General features: G+C 47.6%; 1 protein-coding gene across 7 annotated transcripts in view; it reads right to left on the minus strand.

Moving 5' to 3' along the window:
• LOC103159000 (E3 SUMO-protein ligase NSE2) overlaps positions 1-12599 on the minus strand; it is a 217951-nt gene that overhangs the window by 5040 nt on the left and 200312 nt on the right. For 3 of the 7 annotated variants that reach the window (XM_027431604.2, XM_027431605.2, XM_027431606.2), the window contains 2 exons: positions 4614-4714; positions 4182-4288 (listed from right to left, as the gene is read on the minus strand). The exons of 1 other annotated variant lie outside the window; for it this stretch is intronic. In XM_027431604.2, coding sequence (XP_027287405.1) covers positions 4182-4288; positions 4614-4714 — 208 coding nt within the window. Of the gene's footprint in view, positions 1-3159; positions 3257-4181; positions 4289-4613; positions 4715-12599 lie in introns of those variants that run through there. 3 more of the 7 variants (XR_004771346.1, XR_004771345.1, XR_003488066.2) reach the window with 2 other exon arrangements.

Genomic DNA, 12599 nt, shown 5'->3' on the forward strand with positions numbered 1-12599 from the left:
AGGGCTCCTGCCAGGCCAAGGCTCTGTCTTGCTCGCCTCTCCAGAGCTGTGTCTCAGGTGGTGACAGTTACCCCAACTCTATAGTCAGAGCCACACGATTCTTCTGGGCAGCTCAGTCACCTTCTGAGGGCAAAGCCCACATGCCTGGACCTCTGATAACTGCAAGGGGCTGTACCACTGTGACCTCAGACTTGGATGCCCTGAGCTGAGGCTCGTAGAGCCTCTTCTAGACACTTTCCCCTCTTCTATCTCTCTTTAGACCAGTGACAGCTAGCAACTGCTTCTTGACACGCAACAGAAATGGCAGTCATCGTCCCCTCCTCCTCCTCCTCCTCCCCTCCTGCTTACAAGTCCGTTGCCACATTCTGTCTGGGGCACTTGCACCCCCTCACGCCCAGGCGTGCCCTCACTCTCTGTGAGAGAGGCCACTGTGCAAGCGTCAGGACAAGCCTTTGGCACCTCTCCCCTGCAATGCTGCTGGGGTATCTTTCTCAGCTCCAGGTGGGCTCCTCCTCTAAATCCCCCTTCTCTACAAGGTCCCCCGGGCCTGTGAGGTAGAGCTGGTAGATGTCGGTGAAGATGCTGGCTAAAGCTTGAAGCCAATGATGACGGGGTCATGGTTCGAGTCCTACCGTGTCTGTGCTTGGTACTTCAGCTACTTTACAAATATCTGACTTAAATTTCAATCACACCAATGAGAAAGCTGCGACGCTCACCATCAGTTTGCAGATGAGGAAAAATGCAACTGACGTTCATGGCCTCTACGATAGATCTCCAGCCTATTTATTTATTGTTCTGTCATCGACAGAGCCGTCCTGTTTTCCTGCAGCAACAGTAACCACCAGCAGGTGGACTGCCCACCAAGTGACAGCTGCCCCGATGGGCTGAGGCTCTTGTTAAGAACCCAGCTTTTGATGGGTGTCGCATGCCTTTAACAGTAGGAAGGGGCAGGCGGATCTCTGCGAGTTCAAGGCCAGCCTGGACTACTATTTTCTATGTGTATCAGTCTTTTGCCTGCATGTATGTCTGTCTCACCATGTGTGTGATGTTATGAAAGCCAGGAGAGAATGCTGGATCCCGGAGAGCTAGAGTTTCGGGTGGGTGCTGAGAACCGAACTCGGGTCCTCTGGAAGAGCCGGCAAGTGTTTTTAATGGCTGAGCTGTCTCTTTGCTGTCCCCGCTCATCTGTGTTGCACCGTACAATTTCATGGTAGCTTTGGGTCTGAACACTTACCATGAACACATGAACATGTGACCATGTGTGTCACAGCACACAGTGCCACGGAAACACCTTGGCTCAGATTTGAGGCAACTGTATGTTACAAATTTCTGTGATTTTTTTATTCTTTTTTTTTTTAAATACATGTTTTCTACTCTTATGGAAACAACGATTTAATGGCAGAAAAGACAGTATTTTCCTACAGTTATTCCACAGATTGTAGCAAATCACCGTGTCTTTGCATTATAATATAGTAGAAAGTTTGATCTTAGAAACTGCAGTGAGTCACTGATTTAGGTTTCATCCAAAACGGTAAAACGAATTTTGGCTTGGGATTAGGACAACATTCCCAACAGTTTCTAAAATGGCTGTAAACATAGTTCTGCCAATTTTTGTATTTATGTATTTATGATGTTCTCAGCATTGACAATTTGAAAATCAAAAGTTTCGATCAACTCTGAAACACATACTCTATTCTGCAGGATCAAACATTCGACCAATATTCAATTCTTTATGTAATATTAAACATATCCATCTCATTAGTATATGAATTTGCTTTCATCTTTAACAAGTGGTAAATATGTATGTTGAAGAACTGGTTTATGATAAATTTGTTAATCACTTATTATTGGTGTGGAATGTTTAACTTGCGTACCTATTTTCTATACCTGTGTACTCAGGCTGCCCAGAAATGTCTTGGGTGAGGGGTTGGGAGGATGGTGCGGTGGTTAGAGCGCAAACAAGCGAGCTAGAGGTCAGATCCCTGAGCCCACGGTGGTCTGCCTGTAACTCCAGACTCGGAAGGGAGAGACAGGGATCTCCAGGGGGACACACTGGCCAGTGAGAGCAGCCATGTCTTCAGGCTTGGGGTTTGAGAGATCCCACCTCTAAGAGCCAAGGTGGAAGGGAAATCAAGGAAGATTCCTGAAAGCAACATCCCACCTCTACATGCATGCACACGTAACGTACATGCATCCCGCCCTCCACATGTACACCCAAGGTATGAATACACACAGACACATGCAAACACACCACACACAGGTACACATGGAAAGGAGAAAAGGGGGGAAATCTGACCTAGTAACAAGGGTTGGTTACCAATGGGAAAACTTAAGAGGACTGGCCCACAAGCGCCCCCTCATTGGTCCCTGCCGTCTTCCTCGGTTTGCAAGGCCTGGTAACAAGGCCACTGTCATTACCTCTAGCCTTCTTCCACTCCGACTCAATGGCTGCTATTAGACTATAAGCATCTGCAGGCTGTCTGCCACCCAAGCTATGGAAGCATGACAGCTAAAGGAGGCATCTCTGGAGGGCAAGTGTTAAGTGCTTGCGAGTACTGTGTGCAATTCAAACCGGCAAAGGGCCTCGGAGGGTCCCAGCGTGTAGCAGAGGAGGGCCGTCTAAGTGTGGGAGCACTCCGCCGCCATCCCTGGGCTGCGGTGGGGAACGGAACCATGCTTTGGCCTTGTCCCTGCCCTTTCCACCCCCAACTTGAGAACAGCCAAAGACGGGGAACTCGGAAGCATTCTTAGCATTTCCGTTGACCCTTCCTGGCTTGTGAGAGAAGGCAGGCACACAGGGGACAACCGGGTAGAAAGGCAAGGCTTGGAAGTCCAGGAACAACATTATGCTCATAGGAAAATGTCAAGATCATTAGGGAAATGCGACATTTGGACTAGGAGGAGGAAATGCAAAGCAGATAGAAATGAACTAATGGTTTACATTTGGCAGCCATTAGGCTGCAAAACTATCTTCTAGAATAAATACTGTGAATGACTTGACCGGATGGCCAGGGAGCTATCCCCAGTCTCTAGCGGCTATTTCTCAGCCCACACCCACATGGAGAGGGGAGGGGAATTCCAATTCTTGGTCTGGATGATGCAGAAGCAAAGCACACATCAAAGGCACTGCTATCAGAGCCTGAGAACGGTCACACCTGCCATTCCATTCCTGCGATAAGAGCTCAGGAGATGCCAAACCCAGTCAGCTCCAGTGTGGCCCACTGAGGACTCTCGTCACAGGCACAGAGCCATGGTCCTGGGGTTGGGAGGTAGGGAGAGAAGGGACGGAAGATTCGGAGTTAACAAAATTTCTCACTGGTGACTTAGCCATGGCTTTCTTGAAACCACCTGGGCAGTTCTTCGCGTGATTAAATGAAAGCATTTCTCTCATAACGCAGTCTTCCTCATCAAGATCACTGGATATGATTCTTGTCTTCAAATGTTTATGTTATTGTGTTTTAAACCAAAGTGCTATTGCAAAAAGCAAAGAGTAAGGTGGTTTCCTCTTGGTTAAGTGGACACTGAGAAAGGTGGTCTCTCTTAGAGTTCTGTAGATTCTCAACTACTCTGCTTTGTTGTTGTTGTTGTGTGTGTGTGCGTGCACGTGCGTGTGTGTCTGTAAGAGAGAGAGAGGGGGCAGAGAGAGAAACACATACACAGAGAGAAACACACGCACACAGAGAAACAGAAGAGAGAGAGAGAGAGAGAGAGAGAGAGAGAGAGAGAGAGAGAGAGAGAGAGAGAGAAAGGAGAGACAAGAGTATCAGTCCCATGTAGCCCAGGCTGGCCTCAAACTGTGTGGCTGAGGATAGCCTCTGACGTCTCATCTTCTGTCTTTACCCCACCGCTGGGGTTACAGGCCTGATTTGCGTGCTGCCTTGGATTGAAAGCAAGGCTTCCTGTATGGTAGGTGAGCGAGCGCTCTCCTCGCTGAGCTGGCCCTTTCAAACAACACAAACTCACTAGACTCCTGTAATCTACTGACAACCCGGTCTCCCCTCCTGTTTAGATGGTGTACCTGGGGAGGGGGCCCTTCAGTGTCTCCTGAACACTGCTCTTCCCAGAAAGCCCGTTTCCGTGTTGACAGTCCGGGCAGAGCCATACCTAGGGAGACTGAGCAGCTTCCGCTGGCACGCACTGAGGACCGCCAGGCCGCCCTGCTCCCCGCAGCACCCACTTACCAGGCTTTCTTCTTCCTCTTATGCTTGGATTCTATCATGCGGACAATGGCGTCCTCTTCGTACGTGTGGCCACACACTTTATTTTTCACTGGTTTCTTCATTTCCAGCTACGATTAAGGAGACAGCAGGTTTTCAGGCATGCACACCATCCGCTTCCTGGTCGTCGACCCCCCATGGTCAGGAAATGCAGGGCTTCAGTGGCCCTAATCCCACTTGGCCTCTGGGCTATGACTTTATTCCCAGGTCCCCAAGCATATGACTGAATGGCAGTGCTTAAAGCCACAAAGCTCCCAGGCATACAACTCCATCTCATCTCTTTCCTTTCTTGGTTTCCTCCATCCCAGTGGGATATCAGAGGGCAAACAGGAACCCTTCTGGCCCTGTGAAACTAACCTAACTGCCTCTCCTTGGAGGGGAAGGAGGAAGCCATACCTGGGTTATGGGGCAGATGAAATTGGTCTGGCTTTGGGTCACAATCATATCTTCATCAATCCCTTCCGTCCAGTCATACTCTCTGTCTGCAGGCATACCATCTACAGGAAGAAAGGGGGGGGGTTAGTGAGCTTCCTTGGCCCAGCAGCCTGCCAGGGAGAGGTGGGAAGGGCGGGAGGTTCCTCAGCCCTGTACTAGGCACTTGGAAGATTCATGCCAACTCTTCAGCTTTTAATAGAATCCTCAGGGGTACTACAGAATTTAAAAATATATTTATTGCTTCATTTAAAGATAATAGCAACCATCCATTGTTACAATAGTCCTTCTGCCAAAAGCCGCTGAGCCCCACTGCCACGTGTGAGCTTTACGCCAGCCGCCCGCCCGAGTTAGGCCCAAATGAATACACAGAAACTTGTATTAGGTTCAATGCTGCTTGGCCAATGACTAGGATTCTCATCTGTTAGCTCAGTCTTAACTATCATAAATCTATATATTTTATAAGACTTATATTATGGGACGCCTTATTGGCGTCCCTCCTTGCCGGTGGATCACATCGTGCCGCTGATGCAGGAGCCGAGGGGAAAAAGGAACCCTTCCTGTTTCTCCTTCGCTTAAATATGAGTCTCCTTGCTATGTCACTTCCGGCCTGGATCAGCACTGGTCTACTACATTTCCCAGAATCCTCTTTGACTCCTAGTCCCGTCTAACTTGCTGTCTCATTGGCCAAACAGTATTTTATTAATCTGTAAATCAATAAGATAAACATACACAGTACATTCCCCATCAATCCATCCTATTACATGTCAATAAAAATAACATTTTTAAAATTACTTTATAAAACTTTTTTTTTTTTCAAGACAGGGTTTCTCTGTGTAACAGTCCTGGCTGTTCTGGAACTCACTCTATAGACCAGGCTGGCCTCTGCTCCCCAGTGCTGGGATGAAAGGTGTGTGCTATCACACACAGCTCATATAAGTAACATTTTAAAAGTTAAAAGTAAATATATTTCCCAGAACAAAACAAAGTGAGGAGAATGGCATTGTTTTCTGGTTTTACAAATATGGCCAGTGTTTGGCTTCACAGGACAAAACTCGCAGGGGACAGACTTCAGTATCTTTCTGGCATCTGGCCCCTCACAATATGCTGGGGAGGCTCAAGGAGCAGGTATGGAAGGATGAGTGACGAGGGAAATGACGTCATATTGCTATTGTGAAGACAGCTGACCTGGAGGCCACCCAAAGCTCCTGGCCTGCACTGCGAACCGCTGAGCAGCGACTATGAGGCTGTGAACACAGAGCCATCTGCTTCCAAATTTCCTTCTTTTCATTGGGTCACACTTGTCCTTCACTGAGGAAAACACTGGTGACAGGCGACTTCTGAATGGGACCATGGGTGAATTTCTTTCTGAAGAAGAGCTACAGGCTGACTCTCTCTAAATCTGAGTCTGAAATCCACAATATCCCCAAACTTACAACATTTTGCATACTGATACGACATCAGATGTGGACTACCCAACCATGACACTTTGCATTGTGGATAAGGTTATTTAAAATACTGTATGAAATCAGAGTCCACTTTAGCTCAAGTGGTTTTCTCTGGTGAGGACTTCCATCTAATATATTATATAAAACTGCCTCCAAGCTGTGTGTAGAAACTATGTATGGAATATAAGTAAATTTTCTACGTGTATTAAATCCTATTCTCAAGATATCTCACTATGTATATGCAAATGTCTTAAAACCCCAAACCTGACTCACACTGGTCCCCAGCATTTTGGGTAAGGAAGGGCTACTTAACCTATACTTTTTTTTTTTTTTTTTTTTTGGTTTTTCGAGACAGGGTTTCTCTGTGGCTTTGTGTCCTAGAACTGGCTCTTGTAGACCAGGCTGGTCTTGAACTCACAGAGATCCGCCTGCCTCAGCCTCCCAAGTGCTGGGATTAAAGGTGTGCGCCACCAATGCCTGGTTTACTTAACTATACTTGTCAGATGTCTGTCAATGGCCTATTCCTTCCTCTCTCTCTCTCTCTCTCTCTCTCTCCTCTTCCTTCTTCCATTTGGTAGCATAATATAGATCTAAAACAGCTTTCCTACCAAGGTGTGGGAGAGAAACCCTCGACTCTCAGTCAGATGGTTTTGTAAACCTTTCCATTATGGAATTACTTTCTGGCCTTTCCTCAGGCCGGGTGGTCTGTCTGTCTGAAAAGATGCTACCAAGGCAGGACAAGGGCATGGAGTTTTTGTTCAAGGCCATCTAGTGAATGAATAGTCAGAGGACTCTGCCCTTTCTCATTTATAAGGCAGCTGCATGTCCCTTAAACCAGTGCTCGCTCTCTAAGAAGGTGAGGACGAAGATGTTGGGTTCCCAAGCCAAGCACTTGAAACCACCCAGCATCCGGGTGCAGTGCTTGGGACCTTACACCTTTTCAAGGATGAGACCTTGGAAACCACTTACTTACTGGTGGGCATCTCTGCCTCAAAATTTGAAGTCTTTTTGAGTGTCAACACCACACTTTCAAAGGTTCAGAGTTTGGAATATTTACGATTTCAGCTCTTGGATTAGGGATGTTCAACTGATCTCATCTATCCAAGTGTTCCTAAATCCCAAACCGGAGGCATTCTGGTCTCAGGTGTTACAAATAACAGTCTTTACTCCTTTATTCTACAAAGGTAACTGTCAAGTTAAAACCAACTCACACGAAACGCCTACAGATGTATGAATTAACAATATTTCAGTTGGAATCAATATAAAGGCTAGATCTATTATTTAACTTAATAAAGATTCTCAAGCATGCAAAGAGGACTTCGGAGAAGCTAATGGCCAGCGACAAATCAGTTATCTGCAGCTAATCTATTGCCAAAGCAAAATCACAAAAACAGTTAAAAAAAAAACCTGTCAGCAATAAAATGGCATTTAATTATGGAAGGTGCCACATTTTGGTGTGTTTACTGTGATATGAGGTGGGGCTTTTGCAAACAATGCTCACACCTATGAAGGGCTGCATGCTTCCCGAGCCTCAGGCTTGGCATTCAGATGACAAGGATCCTCTAGCAAGCAGCGACTCAGGAAAAGGAGCAGGCAGTGTAAAAGGGCAGAAGGCAGGCTGCAGCCACACCGCCTCTGGAATCCACTTTGCAAAGGGGCTTCCTGAGGGCTGCCGCCTCCTAGTCTGATAGTCAAAATAAAAGGAGCTCCTCGTGAATTTCTTACAGAGCTTATTCTGGACGGATGGCAGATTTCTGACTATAAATATTACAGCGTGGAATTTACCGGAAAATCTGTTAGCTGTATAACAGAGTTCAGCCCATGTGAAAGACTGTGGGCTTGTTGGTTCTTTTCTATTTTTAAATTTCAAAAGGTGGAGGAAGCAAGAAAGCACAACTCAAATGCAGAGCCAACCGCTGGGGAGGGCTGGATGGGGAACTGGGCGAGGGCAGAGATGGAGAAAGGGGGAGGTAACAAAGGAGAGGGGTGAAATGCCAACAGTTGTAACAGCCCGCAGGCCGGCAGGCAGGCAGGCCGAGAGACTAACAGGGGAAAGACGGCAACAGCAGCATACTTCTCCAAAGAGCGTTTCCTCACCCACACCTGTATTTATAGACGATGACGTGAGTGCTGGGATTCTACAAGGTGCCCACGAAAGGTCGCATCTGGCAATAAATATCACCACGGAGGTTTAGCTGATCCAGAGCACAAAACTGAACGGTGCGTGTGGTAAAAGGCGGGCGAGCCGGAGAGAAAGATAAAGATCTGCTGGAACCACAGAGATTTTAAAAGTGGGATTAGCTGCTGTCTGAAGTCTCATTTAGCCAAGGAGCCAAACAAAGTGTAGATTCTGTTGAAAACGGGGTGGGGGGGTGGGGATGGGGTCCCCACAGGACTATTTGAGTGCTGCAAACAGCACGCTGGTTCTAGAGTGACCCTTCACCAAGGTGTCTCATTAATACTAATAATAGCTCACTTGCTGACGGCTCCAGTAACAAGATATTATTCCATTTAATACTCACGAAACACCCGTGAAGGACTGACTGTACTGATTTCTAGTGTACGGACAAGAATGAGTTTTAAGTTCCATGATATTTCTAAGGCAACTATAAGAACCAGACATATAAAGAAGCAACTGGATTAAGCCAATGCAATCTGCGGAATCACAAGGCAGTCCCGATTATGCCCAGGTGAGGAGACTATGCATATGCAAATGAGACGCTTTATTTTCTGTACTGAGCTCTCCACATCCCTGGGTTCTAGACACAAGCATTAAGCCAGGCATCAGCGAAAACTATTTGAAAGGCCACCGTGTCTGTACCGAACATGCACAAACATTCTTGTTAGGAGTCCCTAAATAGTGTATCTCCTCCTCTTTACACAGCATTTACACCAAGCTGGGTACGGTGAGAGACCTGGGCAGACCCTCCAGGCTGATGCCACACGACACACCACACATGGTCACGTGTGTGATCCCAGCCCTCCAACCTAACGGCTGGCCACCAGGCGCCCATCACCGGCCACATTCAAGTCTCCCTGGCCATTTCGCCGTTTTTGGGAGCATGGCAAATTCCTTCTTGTCTTTGGGTCTTTCCATTAATCTGCTGGGAATGTTCTTCCTGCCCTTTGCTTGGTCCACTCTTTCTTGTCATTTAAAAATGTCAGCTTCAGTGTCATCTTGGAGAGGCCTTTTCTGGGGTACCAAGCTGAAGAAGTCACTGACGCCTAGCACTGTGCTGGTGCTCGGTGGGCTCGGTGGGCACACACCTGTATGCACTGTGTGTGTGTGTGTGTGTGTGTGTGTTTCCCTTCCTCCGTCATCTCTTTGGGGAAGATAAGGCCTTTGTGGTCTTATTATGGTTCCTAGCATCTAAAACAGTCCTTGGTGGATAGTAGTTGTTCAATAAACATTAGATTGGTAAAGTGCTTCGTCCAATAAGGCAGAAGCTTATTTGTTCACAAGATTATACTTGCATATTTTTAACAGACGTGAACACACACACACACACACACACACACACACACACACACACACACACACACACACCCTCTCACTCAATAATTTTACACGCTGTAGCCAAGTAAGAGAGAACTTCACTGTAGGTCTGGGTGCAGCCCTGGACCCTGGATTAGATGTCAAAGGCAGGAAGTAAATATAAGTTTTACAATTACAGTAGGCTGTGTGGTAATTACAAAGGAGAATCCAGACATGGTCTTGTGGTCACAAAACACATTTGGTTCTGGCCACACACGGCCCTAGCATTAGTCACTTGTCTGTCTTCAGGCATCCCAAATTTGGCTACTAGTTAGACAGTTTCATGCTACTGGGGAATAAATGTTGATTGCCATGTACTTTTTCAATTAGGCCTGAACATTTTCTGAAAGCACTTTTCTCTCAAAAATACTACCGCATGGAGGAAATGCTATACAAATATTTGCTGCCTGCTGGGATTTTCACTTGCACTATTCTGGGACAGCATATTTAGACCGGAAGAGCTGTTGCACAGAAGATGGAGGGACTCCAAAGGTCTCTGGTTCCAAGTTGGAGACTCTGCAGTTGCAACGAGTCTCTCTTTGACCCAGCTATGTCTCAGCTAGAGGGGTCCTACCTGGATCTAAGGTCAGCCTTAGATCCTAATGAGAAGGTGCCATGAGAGCAGCAGGATCAGGGTGTGTGTGTGTGCGTGCATGCGTGCGTGTGTGTGTGTGTGTGTGTGTGTGTGTGCGCGCGCGCGCGTGCGCGTGTTGAGGGACCGCCTATGACTTTGGACATCTAGTTCTGTACCTCAGTTTCTTCTTGGGGCAGGTGGTCTGTTCTGAATACCAGCTTTTTAGCTAAGCTGCCGTGTCCCTTCGGGAAGGAGCTCAGCCCTGGCTCCCAGCACTTCCTGTGCCAACACAGCGCCTGCTGTGTGAAGCGTTTCTCACAATTAAGATGAGCATCCCTTTCAGATAGGGCCTACGGAACAGAGGATCTGCTACATGTTGTAGCTCTCATAGGATGGCAAAAGTCATCAAAGGTAAAGTTCAACAAAGATAATCAGTGAACAAAGGGTAACACAATGTAATCAGAGCAACAGCTACAATGTAAGATGGATCCAGCAACAGCTATGTATCAGGTGTCTGTATCTATGTGTATAAAGGTTATAGAATTAGAATGTATTATGACTAGGAAGATGACTATTGCTAAGACAGGGTCCTGCTCAACAGTCCAGGCTGCTCTCAAACCTTCCATCCACCTACCCCAGCTTCCCAAGTGCTGGGATCATGGACCAGAGCCACCATACTTAGCTGGTCATTATGACTATTTTACAACCACTACGGACTGGGTATTGTCCTTACATTGAAAAAAACCCTGTCCTGGGGGAGCCCAGCCCCACGGGAACACAGACACAAAGCCGAGCGGCTTCATGAGAGCTGTTCACAGACTCCCGGAAAGCAGATCCCGGTTTAAAGTAGGGCCAGCCTATTAAGGGAGCTGCTTTCCTAGGAGTGTCAATGATGAAGATCATCCAACCACAATACTCACATGTATGGCCTGGTTTTGAGGCAGATCTCCATATATATCCCACTCTTGAATTCACAATTCTCCTGACTCCACCTCCCAAACGCTAGGATTATGGACGACCACCATTGTGCCTGTTATGCCCGGCTGTAACACAACTCTACTGCCTCCTTGAATGTGAGTGCCTCCTCCACGACCGCCTCAGCTTGGCGTTCTCCTGTTGTCGGCATGGCCATACTCTACAGTCCCCTCTGGCCCATGTGCTTGGAGAAGCCATCTCCACCGCGTCCCACTCACCCAGCCCTCTGTAGCCAATGTCCTTTCTTTGCCTTCTATGTGCACTCTTAGCTTTAACTTTCTCCTTTATGTGCTTTTATAGGAACGCGGCTGCTTCTCAGGGACCTCGAAGGTTCCTTGTGGATGAGCATGTGTGATGCAATCACAAGGTGAAACCTGATACAGACACTGTTGTCACGGCTGTGTGAGGAATGACAGACGACATAGGTGCCTCAGACAAAGCACTGAAGCGTCGTCCCTAGAGATGAGGGGAGGAGAGCTGGACAGGTGACCCTCCTGCTGAAGACGGTGATTAAGCCACGCTCCCCAGGAAGGTGTGATAAGAGGGAAGGGTGCCAGGCAACAAGGATTATAGTATTTAAGGACATGGGATCTGGGAAGAGCATGCTTGGACCTGCCTTGCGCAGTTACCAGGTGTTCCTAGGCAGGTTACCTCAGCTTTCTTTGCCTCAATCTTCTCAGCAGAAAGATGGACTAACAGTGCTGTTTCCTTCATGGAACTATCTGAGGGCTAAATGAGTGGATGCGGGGGGGAGGTGTTGGTGTTGCTGGTGCACAGATTTTGAGACAGGACAGTCTCAGGCTGGGCTGGCTTTGAACACTAATAACATTTGTTTTTAGATTTTGTGTGTGTGTGTACACACCTGCACATATTTGCAAGCGTACACACACACACACACACACACACACACACACACACACACACACACACGTGTGCGCATACAGTCCATGTGGCTGTCAAAGCACAACTTGTAGGAATTGGTTTTCCTTCCATCATGTGTGTTCTGGGAGCTGAACTCAGGTCATCAGGCTTGGTGGCTGAGCCATCTCCCTTGCCCTACCCTGACCTCTCGATCCTCTGCCTCCATCTCCCACACACTGGGATTACAGGCATGGGATATCATGCCCGACTAGGAAAGGTTCTCAGTATGATGCCCGACCAGAACAAGGGAGCTGTTAACAGTGTGACAATGCTTGTTAACATTACTGCCAGGATTCTCAGGCAGTGGGCATCCAGGGTGCACCTGTAACACATACTCGGCCTGTGAAGTCATCCCAAAGAAGCTTCGAGGGTTTTCCGGGGGTTCTGCAGGGGACAAACCCTTCCATGCCCCTGGCAGCAGGGAGGCCTAAATGAGCCTGGTGTGTGCAATTTGCTGACACAGTACTGTCAACATCTTCAATTGGTTGCCTGACTTC

This window comes from Cricetulus griseus, chromosome 10 (genome assembly GCF_003668045.3).
Source record: "Cricetulus griseus strain 17A/GY chromosome 10, alternate assembly CriGri-PICRH-1.0, whole genome shotgun sequence".
NCBI lineage: Eukaryota > Metazoa > Chordata > Mammalia > Rodentia > Cricetidae > Cricetulus > Cricetulus griseus.